We start from the raw sequence: 23386 nt of genomic DNA on the forward strand, positions 1-23386 counted from the left end.
ATATGCAAATGAGTTCCTGCTGGGAGGTTCCATTTACCTATTTTGGCGAAATTATCTGTGAATTCATCTAAAACTTCCTTTGAGTTCCTTTGAAAGCCCCTTTCTAAAATCAAATCAAATTTTCATCAATTGCATCTAAGTCCTGTAGTAGGACAGAGGGCTGGGAAATATATTGATAATCTATTTGTTTAGAACATGATCACAACCACCCTCATAAATATCATAGCACCCCACACCACAATAAGCCTAACTTAAAAGAGCTCTGGTTTTGCTTTTATTTCATTTATTACTTTTTGCTCTACAAAAAGTAAAGACTTCATTCTAAACTATCTGCAGGAAGTCTGTATTTGGTGAAATGGAAAATGTTTGAAATTAAAGAGTGCAATCAAACCAACTTTTATTACATTAAATGTTGGGGCATTCTGAATTACAGATGCACAAAAATGTAAAAATGTAAAACCTTATAGCTAGGTAACAAAAAGGTGCAACTTTTAACTAATTAATCAATTAATAATAACAAATTATTATTATTTTAAAATAAATGTTCATTATTTAACTTTAGTGTCTTTGAAGGCCATCTTGTGAACATTTTTTTAAAAAATTATCCTGCCTTTCCACCTAATTAGGGCTCTCAAGGCCCTATACAATATACCAGGTTTTTCAAGGTATTAAGATCAAATAACTTTAAGTACATTTTATTTTACTTAATTTATACCCCACCTTTCTCTTCTATGGAGACCCAAAGAAGCTTATATAGGGCACTTTCACATATGCTAAACAGTGCATCCGTGATGGTTTGCAAGTGGGTTTGCAATTTCACGCAGTAAAATTCAGATGCAAAGTGCATTGAAAGTATGTTATTTTTGTGTGTGTGTGAAAGCAATGATAGTTTTTTCTCCTACATTTTATCTTCATGACATCTCTCTGGGGTAGGTTAGGCTGAGTAAAAACTGGTCCAAGGTCACCCTGCAAGCTTCCATTGAAGAGAGGGAATTCAAATCTCAGTCTCCTAGAGCCTAGCCTGACATTCTAACCGCTATTTGAATGTCTAACTCTATTCTGCTCCTTTTTGTGGCTCTCCAAATTTTTAAATGGTAAGAATTTAAAATTTTAAAAATGGAAATAATATTAAAAACATTTTCATACTTTTTGGATTTGCCACTTCAAAAAGCAAAGTGTTTAGTTCCTGAAATGCAGTAGTAGTAGAACCTGGAAGCATAACAAGTTGATAATTTTAGAGCCATATTTTCGAGCGGAGAACCAAACTGGAGCGACATTTTATTTGTAACTGACAGGAACAGCCCCTAAGCTTCTTCATACACCACAGAATTGTGCATGATTCCTGGTTGGAAAGATGTCAGCCCAGAATGGTGACTCATACACAACCACAACAGGTAGCATCCTCTGACCACAAGTAATTCTACCATGTTTCTGCATCAAGAGAAACTGAATGGTTCAATCACAACTGATGGAGATTATGCACACATGCATGCATGCACGCATACACACACACACACACTGGGGATCCTGTCTGGAAGGCAGTATTGTTTATCACACTATGTATTTCCCTCACCCCTCTAGAGCAGCAAGTCATGTTGAATGGTGAGAAATAAAATCTTAATGAAATCTTATTTAATCTTAATCAATATTGCAGAAATGAAATATTATGTGAAAAGAGGGAAAACTGTTTAACAGCAAGCCTGCACTTGGCATCCCACTGAGTTCCACCCTAAACTGGCTTACATTAAAAAAAAAAGGGGGGGGGGAGAAAGGTCATTCCACAGATAACAGGTTTTTGCTTTCACACCTCACTCACCACACAGTGCAATCCTACCCAACATGCCATAAATTCTGCATAGCTGATTATTTTCACCGTTGTAACCCAAGCCTTCCCAGGGCTTTGCTGTGGAAGAAGGGGGGATTCCCCTTCACTCAAACCAAGTCTGCCTGGAGCAGGGAAGGGCTGGCGCAGTCTCACTCGTCTGAGAACTGCAGAGCTTCAAGTCTCCCAAGCTCTTTGGCTTCTGAAAGAGGTTAAACAGGAAAATTTATTTGGGTTAGAAAGAACAGGCATCTTTCCGTAGAAGAGAAATGTGAAAAATAAATCCCAGTACTGGTGCACAACAGTCTATGGCTGCATCCACTCAATAAGGATTCTCTATTCTACATTCATCAATGCGACAAATGCAGAGGCATGCACACTGGCAATGGAGATTCCACATGGGAGTTTTCTGTGCAGTCTCTTCCATCAGATAACATTTTCCCAGCATTCTCCCCGTTGTACTGGACTTTTGAGAATTTTTTTTAGAATTGATAAATGCTCTAATACTAAAGCAATTACTGATTTATTTATTCTTTTAACCTCTCTGGTGCTGCAGCAGGGGAAATGGTAGTGGTAATGCACTGGTGGAAGCAAAAGTCACCAATGTGTGCAGGACCTTTGAATATGAACATCTTTCTGCACAGATGTCAAAACACCCTTAGAGCATGATCCACAATATGTTGTGCATGCTTTAAAACAAAAAAAAGCATTCTAGTTTGGTTGCCATGTGCCTGGAAAAAATACCCTGTCCCCTTAATAGAGGCTTAATGGGATGTTATTTACTTTCATGCCATAAAAAGCTACAGCTGCCGGTTTCCATACATGACAGGACATTTTTCTCCAGGTCTGTTGGCAACCCTACTTGGAAACCAAAGTTCAGAATCATCTGTGTGGAAGTCGTGGCACTGAAGAGTCAGCCCCACTCCACTCTTAAGAGGCTGGATCACCTGCCCTCCACTCTACAGATCAAGCAAAGTCATCCAAGACTACTGCCAGATGAAAGAAAAATGCAGGTGGTACTGCAGCTCCAAACCCACAGAGCTAATAGCACCAAACAACTCACATGAGATACCTCTTTCAACACACCTGAATTTGCTGTCAGTTCTCATACTAGTTAAAGTTTGTCATGATTACAACACATTGGCCGTTTTCGCACTTAGCGTTTGCTCCCCTTTTTTCGCGGCGCAATTATGTCCGGATCATTTTTCTCGTTTTCCCACTAGTGACTCTTTGCGGAGTCGCCTTCCCTGAAGCCCCGGCTCAAATCGTTTTCCCACTGGCATCGGCTTGAGTTCGATGCCCTGTCAATCATTTTTTTTTTAAGCGCAAGTCTGGTTGCGTAATGACGTACTAACGTACTAACGTAACATCGAGCTGTTCCCTCCCCTTCTTTTCTTGGACAAACCGCATCACGTGTGCTGCTGCTGCTTATGGATTGGCTGCAGCTGTAGAATCCTCCACAGCCCTTTATGTATTAACGGAAGCATTCACAGTGGAGAATCCTAGCACTAGATTCCCCCCCCCCAAATTCTGAAGCACTAGATCCCCCCCCCCCCAAATTTCCTCCGCTCTCTTTCCCCTCCCCGGCTGGCGCTTGCAACGGGGACCTGACTGATTCCTGCTGCCAGAGCTCCCCCCCCCCCGCTCCATTCTCTCCTTCCCCTTCTATGGCGCGTGTGAAGAGCGAGGTCGCGTCTATTTTCTAACCGAGCGGAATGTAGCCAGGGAGAAGAATGCAGGACTCCAACTTCCCATTTTATACATGGCGATTTTGTGCAGGTCCAGAAATCCTGGTGGCACAGCTGAGGGAGGCATTCCCTTTTTAAAACACACACACATGAACGCTTTGGCCCGCACCGGCACTAGATTCCCCCCCCCCCAACAATGGTCGTTTTCGCATTATCGAGATAACGCAACAGCGAAATAACGCAACTAAAGTCAATAATAATAAAAAAAATTCTAACGAAACCAATTGAAGTGGCAATTGAGGCTATTCCAGGAGGGTTTTTTTTTTTCTATTTGTTAATTTCGAAATATCGCTATTACGCAAAACTGTGAAGTTTAAAAAAAAAAATGGCCGTGCCGGCACTTTGGGGAAGCGCCGCGAAAGGCTGATGATTGGCCAAGCGGGTGGATGGGGTGGGAGGACGGAAAGGGAGAGGGTGACGCCCACAAAGCAGTCGATCCGGTGTGGATGGATTTCGCACAGCAAACTCCGCTGAGTGGATCCGGAGTGGATCCGGAGGTTTTCGGAAACTCTGGCAACATGCTGAAAAACATACTCCGGTGTAAAATCCCTGAAGCGCCGGAGCAAAGCGCAGTGCCGGAGCAACATGTGCGAAATCCAAGAGAAGATCCGGAGGTAAATGGGGCGCTACGCCGGAGCAAACGCTAGTGCGAAAACGGCCATTCAGTTCTAAATCTGGAATAATCAGAACACTCCTGGACCACTATTTTCACTAGGCCAACATATTTGCTTTAAGAATTTCCAAGCTACCTTTCAAGATGTTTAAGGTGGCATCTCAATAAATATAGCAATACATTAAAGTCAGAAACCATTTATAACAACACAATAAGGTGAAACAACTCTAAAATCCCAGAAAAAAACATTCTCATTCTCTCCAAGGCTTTCTGGAACAACTGTGTTTTTAAAGAATGTTGGAAAGCCTGTAAAGTTAATTACATCTCCACAACACTGTACTGGACATAGTCAAGCCCTTTGAACAGGTATCTGCCAGCCACACTTCTGAAAGGGCAGGATCCTTCAGCATTTTATGTTGTGAAATCATTAAAATAAGTTTAGACCAGAAAGCAAGAGCTGCATTTATTTATTTAAAATTTTCCCAAAAAATCCCAGGTTTTTTCCCCAAGGAAAAAGGAGACGGGAAACAGCAAAAAAAAAAAAAAAATCTGTTTTCTTCCAGGAAACAAGAGACCAAGGCCACATTCAGTGGCAGGACATTGTAGCTTGCCTGTCGAAAGTCCCCAAGTCCAGTTTAAAGGATTCCAGGTGTTGGGAAAGACCTTTTCCTGTCTTAGAGGCATGGCCATTCAGAGCAGGCAGCAGGCAGCCAGAGATACCAGCAGCCTGACTAGGCATGGCAGCGTCATATGTGCAGAACATATCAGCCAGAATAGGAACTTTCCCCCTTGCATCTCTGCTTCCTAGATAATTGATGTAGCTTTTGAGTTTTACCAAAATAAAATGGCATTCATACACATGTATAATATCCAGATAGCTTTGCCTTTCCCAGGATTCTACACACACCACACTCTTTCAGTGACTCAGATAGCCCCTGGGAACTAGGAGGTAAGCAAATCAGACTGAAGGGGAACAGATGAATTTGGAAACAACAGCCAGCATTACAGCCCCAGTGCCCAAAGACAGTCATTCAGAGCTTCCAGAAGAAAGAGAAGGCATGGGAATTGTAATATCTGAAACATTGAACTCTGACACCAGAGAGACACAAGGGACTGGGAACCAACTGGGTTACAAAGTGACCACCAATCGCTGGCTTTCTCACGACACCGGGGGGGGGGGGCAGTTCCTTCGAGCGCCTGGGAGGGAAAGAGTCATGTCATTGGCCTTCTATGGCCAGCTCAACATTTCTCCATACAATCATACCGTCATGAGCTCGCAGTGACCTTCCTGTGTTTTCGCTTGGTGCATCAAGGATTGCTGTCAATCAATTGACCCCTCCCCCATTTCCCCCCCTGAAGCCAAATTCTAGACTAGGAAGCTGACTTTTCCTGGACAGTCTAAATTCCAGAACCACTGAAGTGCTGAAACCAAAACTGGCTTAAAAAAAAAATCAATACACGAGATTCAGCTGTTTAAACTCAAGCCGCGGCCGAGCGCACAGCATTCAAGCCGCAGAGGAGAGGGAAAATGACGCGTCGGTCAAGAGACGCGTTCATGGACGACGACCTGGTTCCTGACGCCTGGCGCGGAACCTAGAGGCCCGCCTCCGGAGCCGGCATGACTTCTAAGCTTGCCTCGGCTACCGGCAACGTGCCCTGTAGGGGTGAGAAACCCAAAGGCGAACGCAGGCGGCGCTGGTCTTCCCCAGCTGCGGAGGAGGCTTCCTCGTCAGGGCTCTTCCCCACTGGCGGCGGCCATCTTGGGGAGCGCAAAAAGGCGCAAAACGGGGACAGACCTCAGCCATGCAGCTTCCAGACGCAGGAACGTCCCGATGCCAACCTCCTGGCGGGAGACTCAGTCGCAGATGTGATCCAACCTGCGCTGGAAGCCACGCAGACCTGCCAGCCCCAGTCGGGCTTGGGTAACGTACCCTTTATGGGACCCTCCTTTTTTTTACTGAGTTTCTTGAATCAATAAAGCAGATGGTGGGGGCAGCAGTCAGGGCATCTGGCCATAGGAGACCCAGGTCCCCCAGGTCCAGTTCCTCCTCCAGATCACCTTCTCCAAAGAGGTCCAGAGGTAGCTCCAGCCACCATAGGGCTTCAAAGAAACCTCTGCTCTGTGACCAGATGGAGAGCGAAAGATCCATTTCTGAGACCCACTCTCATGATTCCTATGGGGGAGATTGGGAGGAGGGCGAATTCTTATCTGATGAGGAGATAGAGGATGTTGCAGTTCCGGAACCCTCATCAGGGTTTTTCAAGGCAGAAGAGTTGCAACCTCTTTTAGCCAAGGTGACTTCTGCTCTAGACTTACAAACATCACCCGAGGAGCAGGAGTCTCCCCACCCACTAGCCAACCCCAAAAACAAACCCAAGGGAAATACGGAGTTTTTTCCCCAGATTCAGATCCTCTGAAAAGGTTTTTCCCTTCCCTGAGTTCTTTGAGCGTCAGTTGAAATCTGAGTGGGCCAAACCTAGTACCAACAGACAGGTACCCAATTCTATCAAGAAGCTCTATGAATTACCTGCCTTTGCTAATGATATGCTGCAAGTACCATTGGTGGATGCACCAATCGCAGCCTTACAGTCACACGGTCTGTTAGCTGAGGATGGCCATGGCTCGGTGCGAGACAACTGGGACAAAAAGATAGACTTGGCCTTGAAGAGGAGCCACGAAGCTATGGCTCTGGCCATCAAGGCAGCTGCGGCCACCTCTATAGTTTCCAGAGCAGCGATCGTCTGGATAAGACGGCTTACCCAGCTACTGCCAGACCTGGATAAACGGGTCCTGGAAGGTACCAGCAGACTCCTTAGGGCCTCCGAATTTCCAGCGGATGCTTCATTGGATGCCCTCACCTTCTCCGCTAGAGCAATGGCATCAAGCACCGTAGCATGGCGGGGGTTATGGCTCCGGGCTTGGCCGGCAGACATGCACTCGAAGTCCATCGTGTCAGCATACCCATTCCAGGGAGAAAAGCTATTTGGAGACGCCCTGGATAAGATGCTGGTGGAAACACGGGATAAGAAAAAGGCCATGCCCAAGTATCTGCGCCGCTCCGATAAGAGAAGCTTCGGGTCTGGTTCCTTTCGTGCCTCCTCCAGCTTCTCCAAACCAAAACAGGACTTCAGAAGAACAACCTGGGGACAGTCCAAACAGAGTTTCCGAAAGGGCTTCTCCAATTCCCGGTTCCAGAGGAATCAGCCCGATAGGTCCGACAAATTCGAGAAGGGCCCCAAGCCCAACAAAGCATGACTGGAATTCTATTCCAGTGGGGGGCCGTCTACTACACTTCCAGCAGGCGTGGGCGGCCTCAAGGGTCGATGCTTGGACGTTGGAAATCGTTACCCCATAGAATTCAAAAGGGCACCTTGGGATCGTTACTTGGTGTCTCCTCTTCGCTGAAACCCAGAACGAAAAAGCATCACCCTCAAAGCAATTCAACATTTGCTGGAAATTGCAGCGATAGAGCCTGTTCCTCCATTGCAGAGATGTCAAGCCGTCTATTCCGTCTTCTTCATGGTGCCCAAGAAAAACGGGGACTGGAGAGCGATTCTAGACCTGAAATTTTTAAACAGATATATCAACCTCCGTCACTTCAGGATGGAGTCCATCAAATCTATAACGGAGTCCCTGCACCATCAGGACTACATGTCTTCTCTGGACCTAACAGAGGCATATCTGCACATTCCAATCCTCCCAGTACATCACAAGTTTCTTCGTTTTTTTGCGTAAATGGGACTCACTACCAATTCAGAGCCTTACCTTTCGGCCTGACGACGGCACCGCGGGTGTTCACCAAGGTGTTGGTGAACCTGATAGCAGTCCTCAGACAGAGAGGGTTGCATGTGCACCCTTACCTCGATGACCTGCTGATAAGATCCTCGTCGAGGGAGAGTGCGGAGCAGGACGTTATACACACCATATCCTGTCTTCAACAACACGGGTTCATAATCAACATTCCCAAGAGTCATTTACAGCCGTCCCAGAGGCTACAACATCTGGGTATGGTCATCGACACAAGGACTCTGTTTTCCTCCCAGAAGAAAAGATACTGAGGACCAAGGCTTTGGTGCTCCAGATAGTGCGGGAACCATTGTCATCTCTCCAGACCCTGGCACGACTTATGGATCTTCTAGTCTCAAATCTAGAGGCGCTTCAATGGGGCCGCTTTCACACCAGACAACTTCAGATGTTTTTTGCGCCCTTATCAGATCCAGATCATGGAGAAGCGCCCTATGTCGTTGACTGTTCCCAAGAAGGTCAAGGAGAGTCTCCTGTGGTGGATGAAGGACCACAACCTGCGTCAGGGGAGAACGTTCCTCGTAGAGAAGGAAATACAGCTCTTTTCAGATGCCAGCCTTTCAGGTTTGGGGGCGATCCTCAACGAGATACCTACCCAGGGCCAGTGGACAACCGAGGAGGCGAGTCTTCCCATCAACCTTCTGGGACTCCGTGCCATTCGACTGGCTCTCCTGTACTTTCAGAACCAGGTGACCGGGAGGCATGTCCTGGTTCGAACAGACAATATCGCTGCTAAGGCTTATTTAAACAATCAAGGGGGGTCCAGGTCGACTTCCCTTCACAAGGAGGCCGTGAAACTGTTCGAATGGGCGGAGAGTCATCTAAAGTCCATAAGGGCGGAGCATATCAAGGGGACTTGCAATATCAAGGCGGACTGGCTCAGCCGGGAGAGCATTGAATCGGGAGAGTGGTCTCTCAACAAGAAGCTTTTCTTAACGATAGTGACACGCTTCGGCCCGCCGGTGTTGGACCTCTTTGCGTCTTCTCAGAACCACCAGCTTCCTCGATTCCACACGAGGTACTACCACTACCAAGTGGAGGCCACGGACGCATTAACTTCTCCCTGGCCGCAAGGCCTTCTTTACACCTTTCCCCCAATCCCGATCATTCCGAGGTTGCTCAGAAGGATCAGGCTGCTAAGGGCCGACGTCATTCTGGTTGCTCCCTGGTGGCCGCGACGTCACTGGTTCTCATCAATCCAACAGATGTCAGTAGCGGAACCGCTTCACTTACCAATCTGTCCAGACATGCTGTTACAGGGCCCGGTGTGGCATCCTCATCCAGACTGGCTGAGGTTGACCGCTTGGAGGTTGAACGGCGCTCTCTCCTAGATCTTGGTTATGCAAGTGATGTGACGAACACCATCCTAGCATCCAGAAAAAGCTCCACAACGCGGATCTACGACATGTCCTGGAAAGCCTTCCACAGATGATGTCGGAGAAAAGCCGTGGACCCATTGCATCCTTCTGTCCCCAAGATCCTGCAGTTCCTTCAGGACGGTCTCCATTCTGGATTGAAGCCAGCTACCCTCAAACGTCAGGTGGCAGCCTTATCCTCAGTTCTCCAGCAGGTGGACGGCGTGAACCTCTCATCTCACCCCCATATTCGACGCTTCCTTAGAGGAGCCTCCATGAGTTCTCCACCACAAGTACATCGGTTTCCTACCTGGAGATTGAACCTGGTACTCTCGGCCCTAACAGGTCCTCCTTTCGAGCCCTTAAGTTCTGTATCCCTAAAGTTCAGGCGTATGAAGACCATCTTTCTGGTGGCAATAACATCGGCCAGAAGAGTCTCAGAGATCGGGGCCTTATCGGTTAAGAGGGAACTGTGTGTGTTCCACAAGGACAAGGTGATCCTCTATCCGGACCCTACCTTCCAACCGAAGGTCTCTTCTAGATTCCATCAGAGTCAAGAGATCAACTTACCATCCTTCTGTCCGGATCCCAAGCATCCCAAGGAGCGCGCATGGCATACCTTAGACGTGCGAAGAGCAATTAAGGTCTATCTTACAAGAACTGAATCTATCTGAAAATCAGACTTCATGTTCATTAATATAGCGGCTCCTAGACTGGGACAGAAGATGTCCAAATCAGCAATTAGCTACGCCATCAAGCAGTGTATATCGGAGGCGTATAAGGCGTTAAACCTTCACATACCACCAGGGATCACTGCACACTCAACCAGGAGTGCGGCCACCAATGCTGCCTTCAACAGGAAGGCCTCCATAGAGGAGGTGTGCAAGGCAGCTACGTGGTCATCTATCTCCACTTTCATCCGACACTATAAGTTGAACGCATATGCGTCGGCGGACGCAGCCTTTGGCAGACGAATCCTGCAACACGTGCTGCCTGAGTAGGATGATCCCACCCTGTATGACATACTGCTATGGGAGCACCCAAGATGTCCTCCGCCTCTTAGGGAGAACGACCCTTGGCACTTACCGTGAGGGGTCCTTCTCCTAAGAGGACAGGAGGACATCTTGCCCTCCCCTTCTTCTATCGTCCTACCTCGGGCAGCATCTATCTTTTATGTGTCTGGATCTAACTTCTTCTCCTGTAGTCTCATCTGCAGCTGTTGATTACTCTTTAACACAGGCTACCTGTAGTTTACCTGTTTTTTCTCAGTTTCTATATGAGTTTATTTCAGTCGGTTTGGGAGGCTCATGCCAAGTTTTTGTACCGACCACCAGTTAGCTCACCTTTTTTTCATAGCAGCGATGGTTGCAAGAGTTTTTTACTGCTTCTCGGAGTCACCCGAACTGGAAGGAGGGTGGTTCCCACATCCACAGGAAGGGGAAGTTTTTTAAGATTCCTGCCTCCCTGATTGGACGGTGGGAAACACCCCAAGATGTCCTCCTGTCCTCTTAGGAGAAGGACCCCTCACGGTAAGTGCCAAGGGTCGATCTCTACACCCTGCATAAATGTCCCTCCATGTTTACCTCTCCTAAACCTTTCCTCCTTCACTCAGGCCCCCATTTCTCAGCCACCATCCATGCTTTCTCGTGTCCTCTTCCAGTTAGCTGTTTAGCCCTCAGTCACTCTATTTTCCTAGCATTCCTGCCTCTGTACCTCCCAATAATTTACTGGCCTCATATTTAGTGTTTCCTCCAGCTATAAAAAGAGCCCTAAACTAAAGATCCATTTAGCCCAGCATCCTGTTTCCCACAGTGGACAGCCAGATGCCTTCAAGTTACCCAGAATCAGGAAGTGAAGGCAATCGACTACTCCTTGTATTCACCCAAGGAACTAGCGCTCAGAGGAACACCAAGTATGGAGATTTAATTCAGAGGGAAGCACTTCCATGCACAAATTATGGAATTCACTGCCACAAGATGTAGTGATGGCCACTAGTACAGGCAACTTTAAAAGGGGTTACACAAGTTCCTGGAGAAGTCTACTGATGGCTATTAGCTGTGATGGTTATACAGAGCCTCCAATGTTCAGAGGTAGTGTAAGTTGAATACCAATTCCAGGGGGAAGAGACAACAACTGTGGAAGTCTTGCCTTCTGAGTGCATTCGGTTGGTCACTGTGGGAAACAGGATTCTGAACTAGATCAAACACTGATCTTATCCAACAGGACACTTATGTTTTTAGGTATCATGACCAACAGCTGAACTGATCTTTCACTTCATAGAAGCTGAACTGTCAGCATTTTAATCACAGTATTTTCCACTCAGCAGTTAGAATGCTTACGAATATTCCATGCTATCACAACAGCATAGCCATTAACCTTTGTAACATTCCTTAACCTTGGAGCCCTTAGCTTCCACATCCATCCAGATTTCTTTCCAAATTGGGAAAGTTACAAACTGCCCCAGTCCTGTCAAAATTTGAGCTCCATTTTTTCAGGACCCAAATGGTTCTGAATATAAGAATGCCACTTCTGGTTCAGGCTAGTGGTTTATTTAGTTCAGTATCCTGTTTCACGTGTAGCCAGTCAGCAGCCCTGGAGTATTCTGGTCACATTTAAGGTATGCCATATTTTTGGAAAAGGGGAAGTGATTTGACTTATTTGACAGAAGAAACTTAGCAAAAAAGAGCAAAGATCAAACCATACAGTATCTGAGCATCATGAAAGTAATGGACGAGGGATAACAAGCTGAAACTTAATCATGACAAAATTAAAATACTACTTGTGGAGGGAAGGTCTAACCCACATATGTGCTATCTGTTGTTCTGGATGGGGTTACACTCGCCCTCAAGGAGCAGGTGCTCCTGGACCCAGGCTTCTTGTTGAATGAACAGATGGCAGCATTGGCCAGGGGTGCTTTTCACCAACTTTGGTTGGTGAGCCAGTTGTGGCCCTTCCTGGACAGCAAAGTTCTTGCCACTGTGGCGCATGCGCTAGCAACATCAAGATCAGATTCTGCAACATGTTCTACATATTCTACAGGATCCTGAAGACAGCCTGAAAGCTGCAGTTAATATAAAATGCTGCTGCCAGAGTGTTGACTGGAATGGGTCATAGGGACCATATCATTCCAAATCTTGTTCCATCAACACTGACTTCCAATGTGCTTCTGGGCTCAACTAAGTGTGTTGGTATTGATCTTTAAAGCTCTACATGGCCTGGGACCAATATACCTTAAGGAAAGTCTTTTTTCCCATATGAACCTACCTATTCACTATGGTCATCTTCGGAAGCCCTGCTTTGGATGCCCCTGCCATCTGAGGCTAGATAGTTTAGTCATGAAGTTCTTGCCTCAAGGTGATTCATGTGCCTCCCTCAATCAGTGTCTTCTGCCAGCAGGTGAAGACTTTTTTGTTTCATTTGGCATACTCCAATAACGTTATTGGCCCTTCTCCTTGGTACTGGAGTTGTTGTTTATATGTTTTTATTGAATTACTTATTATTTTAAAGGTTGTTTTTAATTGTTCAAATATTGTATGTGTGTTGCCTTGGGGACCCTGTTCAGATGGAAAGGCAGCATAAAAATGTTTTAAATTAATGACTGAATGAATAAGTTCATATGACCATGCCTTGTTTGTTGGCTCTCCAGGGCAATTGGTTGGTTATGTGTAAAACAGTATGCTGGACAAAATGGACCATTGGCCTAATTCAACAGGGCTCTTCTTATGTTATGCTATGATTTTAAAGGCAACTTGAGAAACATGGTTAAATCTCAAAATCGGGCTTGGGTGGCAAGCTGAGGTTTGCTAGTGAGTGGGAGATGGTATTGCACTCGCAAAGAATATCAGCTTTAATTTTTAAAAGAATTCTAAGTTTCTAGCCCATATGGTTGCAAAGATACACTTGACAGTGCATGGGAAATGCTGGGGAGGGGGCTCAATACTCAGAACAGAGCTGCTGGGGATCATGAGAAAACAATGCCCTCTGCAGGTCCACAACTCTCCACATGCCTAAGCATAAGTAGTGCAAATGGGTTTTAAAAATTCAAATGCAATATATATAATCATGCAAGTCTGTTTGGTTTTGCATAAACCACGCAGAATGCGGATTATGATGGCCCCATGCATGTCATTTTTGTCACCAGTAACTTGCAGAACATGAGTTTTAATTGTATACAAAATAATGAGGAGCTGGCCAAACACCTGCTCTGGGTGCAGTACCCTGTTTAAACCTCTGTCATCTTGTTAAAGGATCTCAGGTAGCAGATGCTGAAAATGGACATGCTCTGCCTGAAATCCTGGACAAAAATTCAAAGGAGACAATATGGAGCCAGATGGACCAAAGGTCTCAGCTGGTGTAAGGCAACTTTGTGTTTATCATATACGTAACAGTGAACTAGGCAGAAAATAGCCTGGGATACACATTCATACAAACATTAAACTACCAACTGATCTGAGACACACATTTACACAAATATTAAACAACTGACCAATCTGCATCAAGAAAGAAGAAAGTCAGCAATATGAGATGGCTTCTTCCTTGAAGAAATCAGAGCTGCTGGGGTGCTCTGCTCTGTAAAATCTAAGCTTTGTGCCAACCCTGAGAAAAACAGTCAACAGGCTCAGAGAGACGGCAGTCTACAGCTTGTTGGCAGAAGGGGGGGTAGGGGAAAAGGGAAAGAGTTCCAGCCTGTCATTCTTTCCTTGTCATGACCTTCATGCTCTGTTGGATTTCTGAAGATACTGAGATCTTGGCAGGAAAATACAATGTCTGTGGGAACCAGGCAACACCGTGCGAGGCTGCTGCTGGCTAGATTCCGGCCAAGGGCCAGCTTTTTGCTTTTCCCCCCCTTTCCTTCAGGGGGTTCTTGGCTTATAACCCAGAGGAAAACACAGTGGAAATGCTGGGAATTCTAGAGGCTTTGAAATAACAAACAGCAGAGAAGGAGAAGTCTAGAAGACCCTCTCTTGTAGTGTGCTACTGCCATCCACACACCCTCATGGTGCAGTGGTTAGTGAGTCAGGGTGCATTCACACTACACTAAATATTTTGCAACTGGATTTTTACTGTGTAATAATAACAAAAATCCACTTGCAAAACACATTATTTAGTGTAGTGTGAATGCACTCTCAGAGTAGGGTCTGAAAGGTCCTGCCATGAAAGCGCTGGGTGTCCTTGGACCAGTCACTCTCTCTCTCTCTCTCTCTCACCCTAACCTACCTCACAAAGTTGTTGTGAGGATGAAATGGAGGAGGGAAGAATGAGGCATACTGCACTGAACTCTTCCTCTAAAAATAGAGGAAGGGGAGGATTGAAATGTACTAACTGAATCAACACAAACAGCAGGACAATGGTTTGGAATGGGTCAGCAGTGCTTTGCTGAGTAGTGTTTACAGGTGAACCATTCTGACTCCCCTCCCCCCAGGATCCCAAAATCTCCATCAACTTTGGTGTGTTTTTTTAAAGAATTCACAAATTAACAAAAAGTTATGCTCCAATTATTGGTTATAAATCATGATAACTAAATGGAACTTCTGAGACAGAACACCAGATGTTAGAAAGAAAAAGAGTGTCGTGGCTGCCTTTATGGCCTGATTGGAAATTTCTCAGAGGGGCATCTAGCTCATCTTTGCAAGCAGCATGCTGGATCAGACAGACCATCAGCTGGATCCAGGAAGGTATGCTCTTATGTGAAAACAAAGGGAATGGAGGAGGCAAAATACAGTTTTGTCAGACTGTGTCCAGAGGGTACTCAGTGATCCTAGGCTGGCCCTCAGAGCTAAGGAGTTCTTGCTCTTGATTGGCTTATCTGCAGCATGATTGAAGATGACCACTTCAGTACATTCCAAAGTCTCTCTGAAGGGTGTTCTAACATAGCATTAAGCCAATATGACCCAAAACCAAACTGACTCTCCACATGTTGTATATGTCCCCCAACACACACAAACACAAACTTGACTTGTTTATCTTTTCTTTTTTCTTCCATAATCTCTGTTCTGATTTACATGGTCAGTAATTGCACAAACATATCAATATATGTAATTCAATATTTTTAAGCTATGTATCTTTAATGAAGTCAAAGAAGCAAAGGGATTTTAGAAGCCCCCAGCCAAAGAACTGGCTAATCAGTTCACATTCATATGTGAAACTCAGGTCACAATGTTAGAGAGATGGCAGATGCCAGAGCCATCAAAAATCCCCCTTCCATGTGAACAGCATCTCTCCTCCCCAGAATGCAAGTTTCAGCCCTGTACCCTCTCTTCCATCTGCCCTTTCTCAGATCTCTGCATTCTACAGGCCACCTTCTTTCATGCTACTTTTTGGCTCACTGCCCTTGAATGACATCCTCCCATTCAGCAGTCTTCAGAATGCCCCACATAGCAACTTTATCCACAGTTCTAATCCCAGCAAACTGATAACTTCCCCTTCCTTTACAGAAGTATGGCTGCAAGGATTACAACAGTTTTTCATTCCTGAGCAACTGTGGAATGTTTAGGAAATTCTGCAACATCACGCCGGTTCCATCCACTGGTATCAGAAATGCCGATGTCACAAGTACAATCCAGTGTTTACATACTTTGATTTCTACATTTCTTCATATTCTTGTTAATGTTTTTTATTCTTTTTAAAAATTAAACCAAAGAGAACAATGCACACAGCAGTACATTATCACAGAACTTTGTATTCCAGTATTCAATAAAAAGAACCCAGTTCTTCACAAATCTTATTATAGGTTTCTTGCTTCCCTTGTGTATTCTTTAACCACAGAAGCAAAATTCTTAATATGCTTCAGTAATAGTTAAGACACTCAGCTAAATTTAAGTTGCTACAATCTTGAATCCACACTGCACAACTTTCAATACCAGCTATTAACACCTTAGATTTAGCAAAATAACCCCTTGACTGAATAAGATGAATTTCTAGCAAAATGCTTTGCCTGAAAGCTCTGCTGTTATACCAGCTTGCCTCACACATATATTTTCTGAATTCAAACTGCAGGAGCTCTTCAGTCTTATTACCAGCCCTCAAACAGCACACCATCTTGTGTCTCCTATCTGGAAGAAGGCAAGCCAAGAGCAGTGACTTGTGCAGACAAACGACAGGGAACCTCCACAGAGGGTAGATAATTCTGTTGTGTCTCTGCATCAGAAATGATCAAGTGATCCATTCACATCTGAAGCACAGATGTGGCCAAAGAAAAGAAAACCCTTTCTCGTGGAAGACAACTGGAAGGAAACACAGCCAAAGCAGTGACTCATTTAGACTCTCAGCAGGCATCTTGGGGTGTGAGCAGGCACTCTGGGTTCAAAAGATGCTTTAGTTTCTTCCTCTCCTGGTGCTCAGTTGAGGAATTTTTGGCACACCTGAGTTGCCATTAATTAAGAGAACTCAACTAAGGTGAAATTTAGCAGAATAGAGGCAAAGTTCAAAACCTGCTCTGAAAGAGTGATGGAAAGAGAAAGGAGACCTAAAACTGGAGAAAATAATCTTCATTTTTAGCTCCTCCCTTTGCAGCTGACTGCCAAACTGTGATCCTTGAAAGTATTGGAGAAGGCAAACCTATTGCCCTGAAAGGCAAGGGTATTTCACTGGCTCAGATAGGGTGACTATGTCCCCAAAGTCAGCCAAAGTCCCCAGCTAGGATGACATGATGAGGTATAGCTACTCATCTCCCACATCAGTGAGAACTAAGATGATGTCTGTTCCCATCACTCTCTGGACCCGAAAGCCCTACCCACATAAAAGGAACTAAATCACACCCCCTTCCTCCCCTTCTGACCATATCTTTTTGACTCAGGCACATTTGGTAACCCAAATGACAGTTTGTGGGATCTATATTAGTAATTATTGACTGATATTGATGGAGTTTCCCAGGCTTCTTCAAAGCTACTCACAAATTGCTCCAGGCAAGCAAGGGCCCTTCATCTTGTCAAACATCTCTCTCTCTCTTTGTAAGTAACTGTCAAAAGCTTGCACATGATAAAGATTCACAGCCACAAAGTCTTTGTAGAGTAGTGCCTTAGAGACAGAACTATGAATCAGGGAGTCCCCAGTTTGAATCTTGCCTTCTCCTTAAACTCACTAGGTGGTTGTAAGCAAGCCATTCTCTCCCCAAATGCTACTGGCCAACTTAGCAAATTTGTTGCAGGGATCCTAATAAGGCAACAGATGAGTATTTTGAGCACTGAAAACCACTTTATAAATGTCTGAAAACAACTACACCTTTATCTCGAAGCAGAAAAGACCAAATTGACGTCAAACTCTATTGAAGAGCCATCCTTATCCCTTTACTGCCAGAGCACAAGCAATCCTGTATATCAGACCAAAGATGAAGCATCCAGTTTCCCACAGTTGCCAACAAGAATCCTCAAGAATTACTACAAGCAGGGCACGGAGGCCAAAGACTCCTCTACTATTGCTGCACAGCAAATGCATGCAGAGATACATTGCCTCTGAGCATGGAGGTTTCATATATACACTGATGGACCTTTCCTTCATGAATTTGCCCAGTACCTTTTTGAGTCACCTAAGCTAGTGCCTTCTGCTACATTTTTGGCAGATAGTTTCTTACATTAATTAGCACTGCATAAAGATATGTTGCTTTTTGTCTGTCCTGAACTTTCATCTTTCCATCAACTTCATTGCCGCTCCCCCCCAATTCTAGCATTGTGGAATAAAGTTATTTCTCTCCACTTTCTCCATAATATCCATAATTTTATATATGAACCTCGGTCTCCCCCCAAACCCTGGTCATAATTTTCCTGATCTAAATAGTCTCATATGCCTTAAGCTCACAAGGTCCCACAGCAACACATTTCACACTCCCCAAAACATCATCACTTCAACACAACCAACCATGCTAGTCTATTCCAGCTGACAATGAAGAAAAAACCCATGAACCGCTCTTAAAACCACTCCTCAAGTAAGTGGCAGAATTATATCAAGTACATAAAAGACTAAACCAACATTTGAAGAGAAATGAAAGCCACAAGGAGTCCTACCTGGCATCGACTGAAGACATCAGTCAAAGTCACCTGGATATTGAAGTGTTTCAGGACCCGGAGAGCTTGTTCCTTGGCTTTTGCTGAACAGTCCACCAATAAACACCTCCCTTCTCCCACCTGGGAACACAGCTATGGAAATACACAAAAATGGATGCTAAGGGGCTAGTGAAGTGTAGCAGCTCAAGGGTGGAACTAGGACTTACTTCCAGTGGGGGACCCTGGGACAGCCACTCTCTATTAGTGTAAGCTACTCCATGGAGTTGTTAAAGGATAAGAAGGAGGAAAGAACCAGGTATAAAATCCTGACCCCCTTGAAGGACAAGAAAGAGACACAAGATAGACAGAAAGAGAGAATATAAGATTTGCATCAGGGATCAGCCTCATTGGGCAGCTGCTGAGGCCTCAGAAGGACCACTGCTGATCTCTGTGGAGCAACCAGGTATCACCCCCTAACCAGTGTTCCCTCTAAGCTGAGTTAGTGTGAGCTAGCTCACAGATTTCTAGCCTCCAGCTTACACATTTTTGTCTTAGCTCAGGAAGGATGACCCCACAGCATACTACTTTATGCAGGAGCTCACAACTTTAAGGCCCGCAACTCACAATTTTAACACCAGTAGCTCACCAAGTAGAATTTTCACTCACAAGACTCTGCAGCTTACAGGGAACCTTGCCCCTGACCCTCCGCCCCCTCCAGTAACGGTAGCTGGCTTGGGCCCTGCAAAGTGATTGAGCCCCCTCCCCAAGTGTCTCCATATCCACAAATGCACTTATAGGTTTTTTTTTCTTCTGTCAGAAGAGCAGAGGGAGAAAACAGGTTTTCTTTCTTCCCTGGAGTGCTGCTAATGTTACACTTATCCTGAGGAAAATGAGCAAGCAGCTACTCACGGATGGATACTTTGTTCCATATGTATGCTTAGGACTGAAGTGGAATCATGAAGTGGGAACAGCTGTGCTGTTGCCAACCCAACAACCCTTGGGGCCAAGAGACAAAATTTTGGCTGGATCTAAAATCTGCAGCAGAAAGAGCTGTATAGTCCTAAGGTGGCAGAATGTTCTACTTCACATAATGCAGGTGAGGGGAATCTCATTTGCAACGATCCTTTATATTCTATACTCTTTACAAGTAGAAATCTAGTATGGTAGTGAGTAAGTTGTAGTTTGTGTGGAAGGGGGGACGTTCCAAAATAACATCCTTTAACATCATCCTTCCACTCCAGCCCCAAATGCTATACGTACGAGTGACCCATTCAGCCATCTCAGGATATTACCATCTCTCTTTGCTCCATGGGTAAATCAAGCCTGAAGCTTCATCACTGACACCAAAGAATTTAGCACACACTCACCATCTGATATGGAAGCCCAGAGGTTAGAATTACTCGGTCTTCTTGTATGGCAAGCTGGAAAGAAACACATCACAGTTTAACCTAGGCAGAAGTGGACAATGAAAGAAAGACTGTTGGCTACTGAATGGAATGGAGCCTCTTTCAGAAATGGGTTCCTTCTTTGGGGGTATTCTGTTAACATCCACTCTCTTAGACTGGCTGTCTGAGAAGTTCTTTTTTATATTACAGGCTGGCTGAGGTGGGATGTAATGCCAAGTTGCTTTTATTATTTGGCTTTTTGTCAGGTTTAGCTCAGTTTTGTTTTTCTTTATTATATTGGTTTTATTGGCAAAATGCTTGTTTCAATGGGTAGTGTGTGTGTGTGTACTCTGCTCACTAAGGCATATCACACACACCCCTCCCCTGAGGAAGTCTTCTCAATGAAGGCCTGACCACTGAGTAGTCAGAGGCAAAAAAACAGTATTTGCCTCCACCACAACAGTGTTCTCTCAAATGCAGCAAATAATTACTTAAAAGAGAGAGTTGTGAGGTACACCAGGGATACCACTGGCCTTCAGCCTTGTGAAAATATCCTCAACTGATCAGGGCAAACATGAGGGCTAGGAACATGATTCTTCGTCCTTCTGTAAATGAATATGGGGATTCTCAAGGAAAATGAAATTCTACATCAGAACTGCAGCCCTAGACTGAGCTACCTGAATCCAACAGTGCTATCCAGTCTTTCCTTTTCCAACCATTTTCTCTTTGATGTATCAAAGCACCAGATCTGACTTCTATTAAACTACATTTCTCAGACAAAGGAGATGGGAGGGGGGCTGGGGGAGGAAGGGAGAAAGGAGGCATTTTTATCTTTGATTATCCAAGCACAGATCAAAGCTGCTGGCGGTGCAGTAACCCTCTAACTAAAGGGATGTTTGCCCAGTCTCCATGGAGACAGCAATCTGAAAACATTCTCTATGTAGCAAGATAAAGAGTATTGGGAGTGAAACATGGAAAGAGCTTTCTGGAATAAATCTTTAATGGAGGGATTGAGCCAGGCCGCCCCAGGTCTTAGTCCTGGATCCTCTTTTTGGCTAATACATGAAGCTGTCCTGTTCCAAGTCAAACCACTGTTTCACTTAGCCCAGTGGCAGTGGCTCTTCAGGGATTCAGGCAGGGAAAGGTCTTTCCCACAGTCTGTTATCACAGATCCTCTAACTGGGGATTGCCAGGGATTAAATTAGTCCAGCTATTCAATTAAAAAAAGAAAAGATATGGCACCCAGGTTTCTCGTAAGCATGAAAGAACAGGAGATCTGAACCTGTGACTCCCCCTCCACATGGCCCATTGCCATCAAAAGCACTGTGCTGAATCATACTTTCCTTGGGACATGTGAAGTAAGAAAGAAAAGTAACTTGAACACATGCAGAATGCTTTCCCTCAACTTCAAGTAACTGCAACTCTTCCCAACAACATGGGCTATAAGACAGAAGGCAATGAACTCTAGCACTGCACACCCCACTCCAGATTAAGCCCTGAGCTCTCCCTCTTGACTGACCTCTGCTGCCTTCCTGTGTTCATCATCATTCTCAAGCATCCGGACATCTACTCCAAGGCAGCGTAGATACCGCCCCAGGCCTTGTAGCATGTTGTCACAAACCACACGGAAGTCACAAACTGAGATGGGCACTGAAGAGTTTGGGGTCTCTTCCATACTTGCTGTAGAATTCTGGGTGGAGCACATAAACCACAAAAGGAGTTTGATTTAAAATTCACCACCATCGGTGGGGTGGGGACTGCACTGTGTACATAAGGGCTCAAGGCTGACTAACAACATGAATGAAAACAGAAACATAAGGTGAAAAGTTATCAGTTAATCCAACAATACAGTTAGAAAGAAGGGATGGAAGATTCAAAGTGATTCACATGCAGTATTTCTGTAATCCTGATGACAGCCTTGTAATGCAAGTCAGAATTTAATTCCCCCAATACAATCCATGTTCTTTACAAATGTGCTCTGCCAGCTAACTCTGAGCAAGTCTTTGCAACGGCCCTGGTGTCAAACATGGCAACAAACCTCACTGCAAGCTGGTGGAGTCCTTTGCTTGTTTGGCAGCTTCTTTGCCTTCACTTCAGTGCACACCTTCTTTGGCTGAGGTGTCAAGATGTTGATATTCAGGCCAAAGCCAGTCAGATCTTTCTGTAATTTTGTGTAAATCTCCAACAAACAGTAAGCATCCAATGCTGCAGAAATAAAACAACAGGTGATCTATGCCATAATGGCATTCTGCAAGCCTTTAACACTTTAGGGTATTCAAAGGAATTCTCACTAATCCTTACAAGCAGCATTGTAAGGTACAGCAATATTAATATCCCAAGTCTGCACATGGAACCTAAGGCAAAAATAATAGAAGAAGAAGAAGATATTGGATTTATATCCCGCCCTCCACTCCAAAGAGTCTCAGAGCGGCTCACAATCTCCTTTACCTTCCTCCCCCACAACAGACACCCTGTGAGGTGGGTGGGGCTGAGAGGGCTCTCACAGCAGCTGCCCTTTCAAGGACAACCCCTGCCAGAGCTATGGCTGACCCAAGGCCATGCCAGCAGGTGCAAGTGGAGGAGTGGGGAATCAAACCCGGTTCTCCCAGGTAAGAGTCCGCGCACTTGACCACTACACCAAACTGGGGCTTGCGAGTTCATGGCAGAGGCAAGATTTGAACCAGGGATCATAGGTCAGTCTCTGAGTTATCATTCTAACACTTAGATGGTAATCCTTATTTTTTATTGCGTTTATTAAAATATTTAAGCCACAAATAAGCAAAGAGTGTGAGAGTAGGCAGGAGGCCTGCCATGTCCTGAAGGGATCTTTGCCTTCCTCTGGGCACAGTCTGATATAGAAAACCACTAAGAAACAATTATTTATAGTTATAGAGTTAATACATTCAATTTCAACATAACATTCTATTACAAGCCACTATATATAATCACAGGATTATCCTTTTTTCTCTTACAATCCTCCAAAAAGCCTGAATGGGAAAGAGGTAGTTTTGAATTTCCTGCACTGTGCAGGGGGTTGGACTAGATGGCCCTTGAGGTACCTTCCAGTTCTATATTTCTATTATTGCAAACAATGCCTAGTTTGTTGCTGGGCAGATTTTTAAGCAGCAGCAGGATGTGATCTTTATAGTAGCGGAGACAGACATAGGTGAGAACCTGCCAACCCAATTCCTGAAATGGAAACATGAGGCAAGCCAGATGATTTGACACATCAGTTCTAAGCAGTGGCAAAAGGCACAATAGCCACACCTGCATAAAGGATCTGTCCCTCTCGGAGTGGCCTCTTCTCCCAACTGGACAGCTGCTCCGTTTTGTCAAGAGGTTTCCCAAGGACATGCTGCACCAGCAAGCTAAGCCCCTTCTCCGGCAGCATGCCACACTGTGCTTCCTCATCCTCCAGAGGTAAAGCATCCACCTTTCTGCAGCCTTTCTTCATCACCCCAGAGTATTTGGGTAGCTGAAGAAGAAAACAGTTGAAGTAGAGAGTGACATCTTTTGATTTTTGAACAGGGAAACTAAGGACCTCCCCTCTCCCCCTCCACTCAGAAATGCTCAGGGAGAGAAAGACCCTGGGTTGATCAGGGTGGGCAGCCCAGCTAAGTTAAATAGCTCAGTTTAAACTAATTCAGTTTTTAGTAATTCATTTTAACTAGCACCCCATG

The 23386-nt window shown here is 45.0% G+C and overlaps 1 protein-coding gene across 1 annotated transcript in view; it reads right to left on the reverse strand.

The window, feature by feature from the left end:
• The window catches only part of EXD3 (exonuclease 3'-5' domain containing 3), a 204344-nt gene that overhangs the window by 124009 nt on the left and 56949 nt on the right, over window positions 1-23386 (reverse strand). Inside the window, exons 14-18 of the mRNA XM_060251499.1 lie at window positions 22974-23181; window positions 21745-21911; window positions 21226-21396; window positions 19689-19742; window positions 18343-18474 (exon numbers count right to left, since the gene is read on the reverse strand). Of these exons, the coding sequence (XP_060107482.1) occupies window positions 18343-18474; window positions 19689-19742; window positions 21226-21396; window positions 21745-21911; window positions 22974-23181 (732 nt within the window). The remainder of the gene's footprint in view (window positions 1-18342; window positions 18475-19688; window positions 19743-21225; window positions 21397-21744; window positions 21912-22973; window positions 23182-23386) is intronic.

The sequence above is a fragment of the Heteronotia binoei genome, chromosome 12, assembly GCF_032191835.1.
Source record: "Heteronotia binoei isolate CCM8104 ecotype False Entrance Well chromosome 12, APGP_CSIRO_Hbin_v1, whole genome shotgun sequence".
NCBI lineage: Eukaryota > Metazoa > Chordata > Lepidosauria > Squamata > Gekkonidae > Heteronotia > Heteronotia binoei.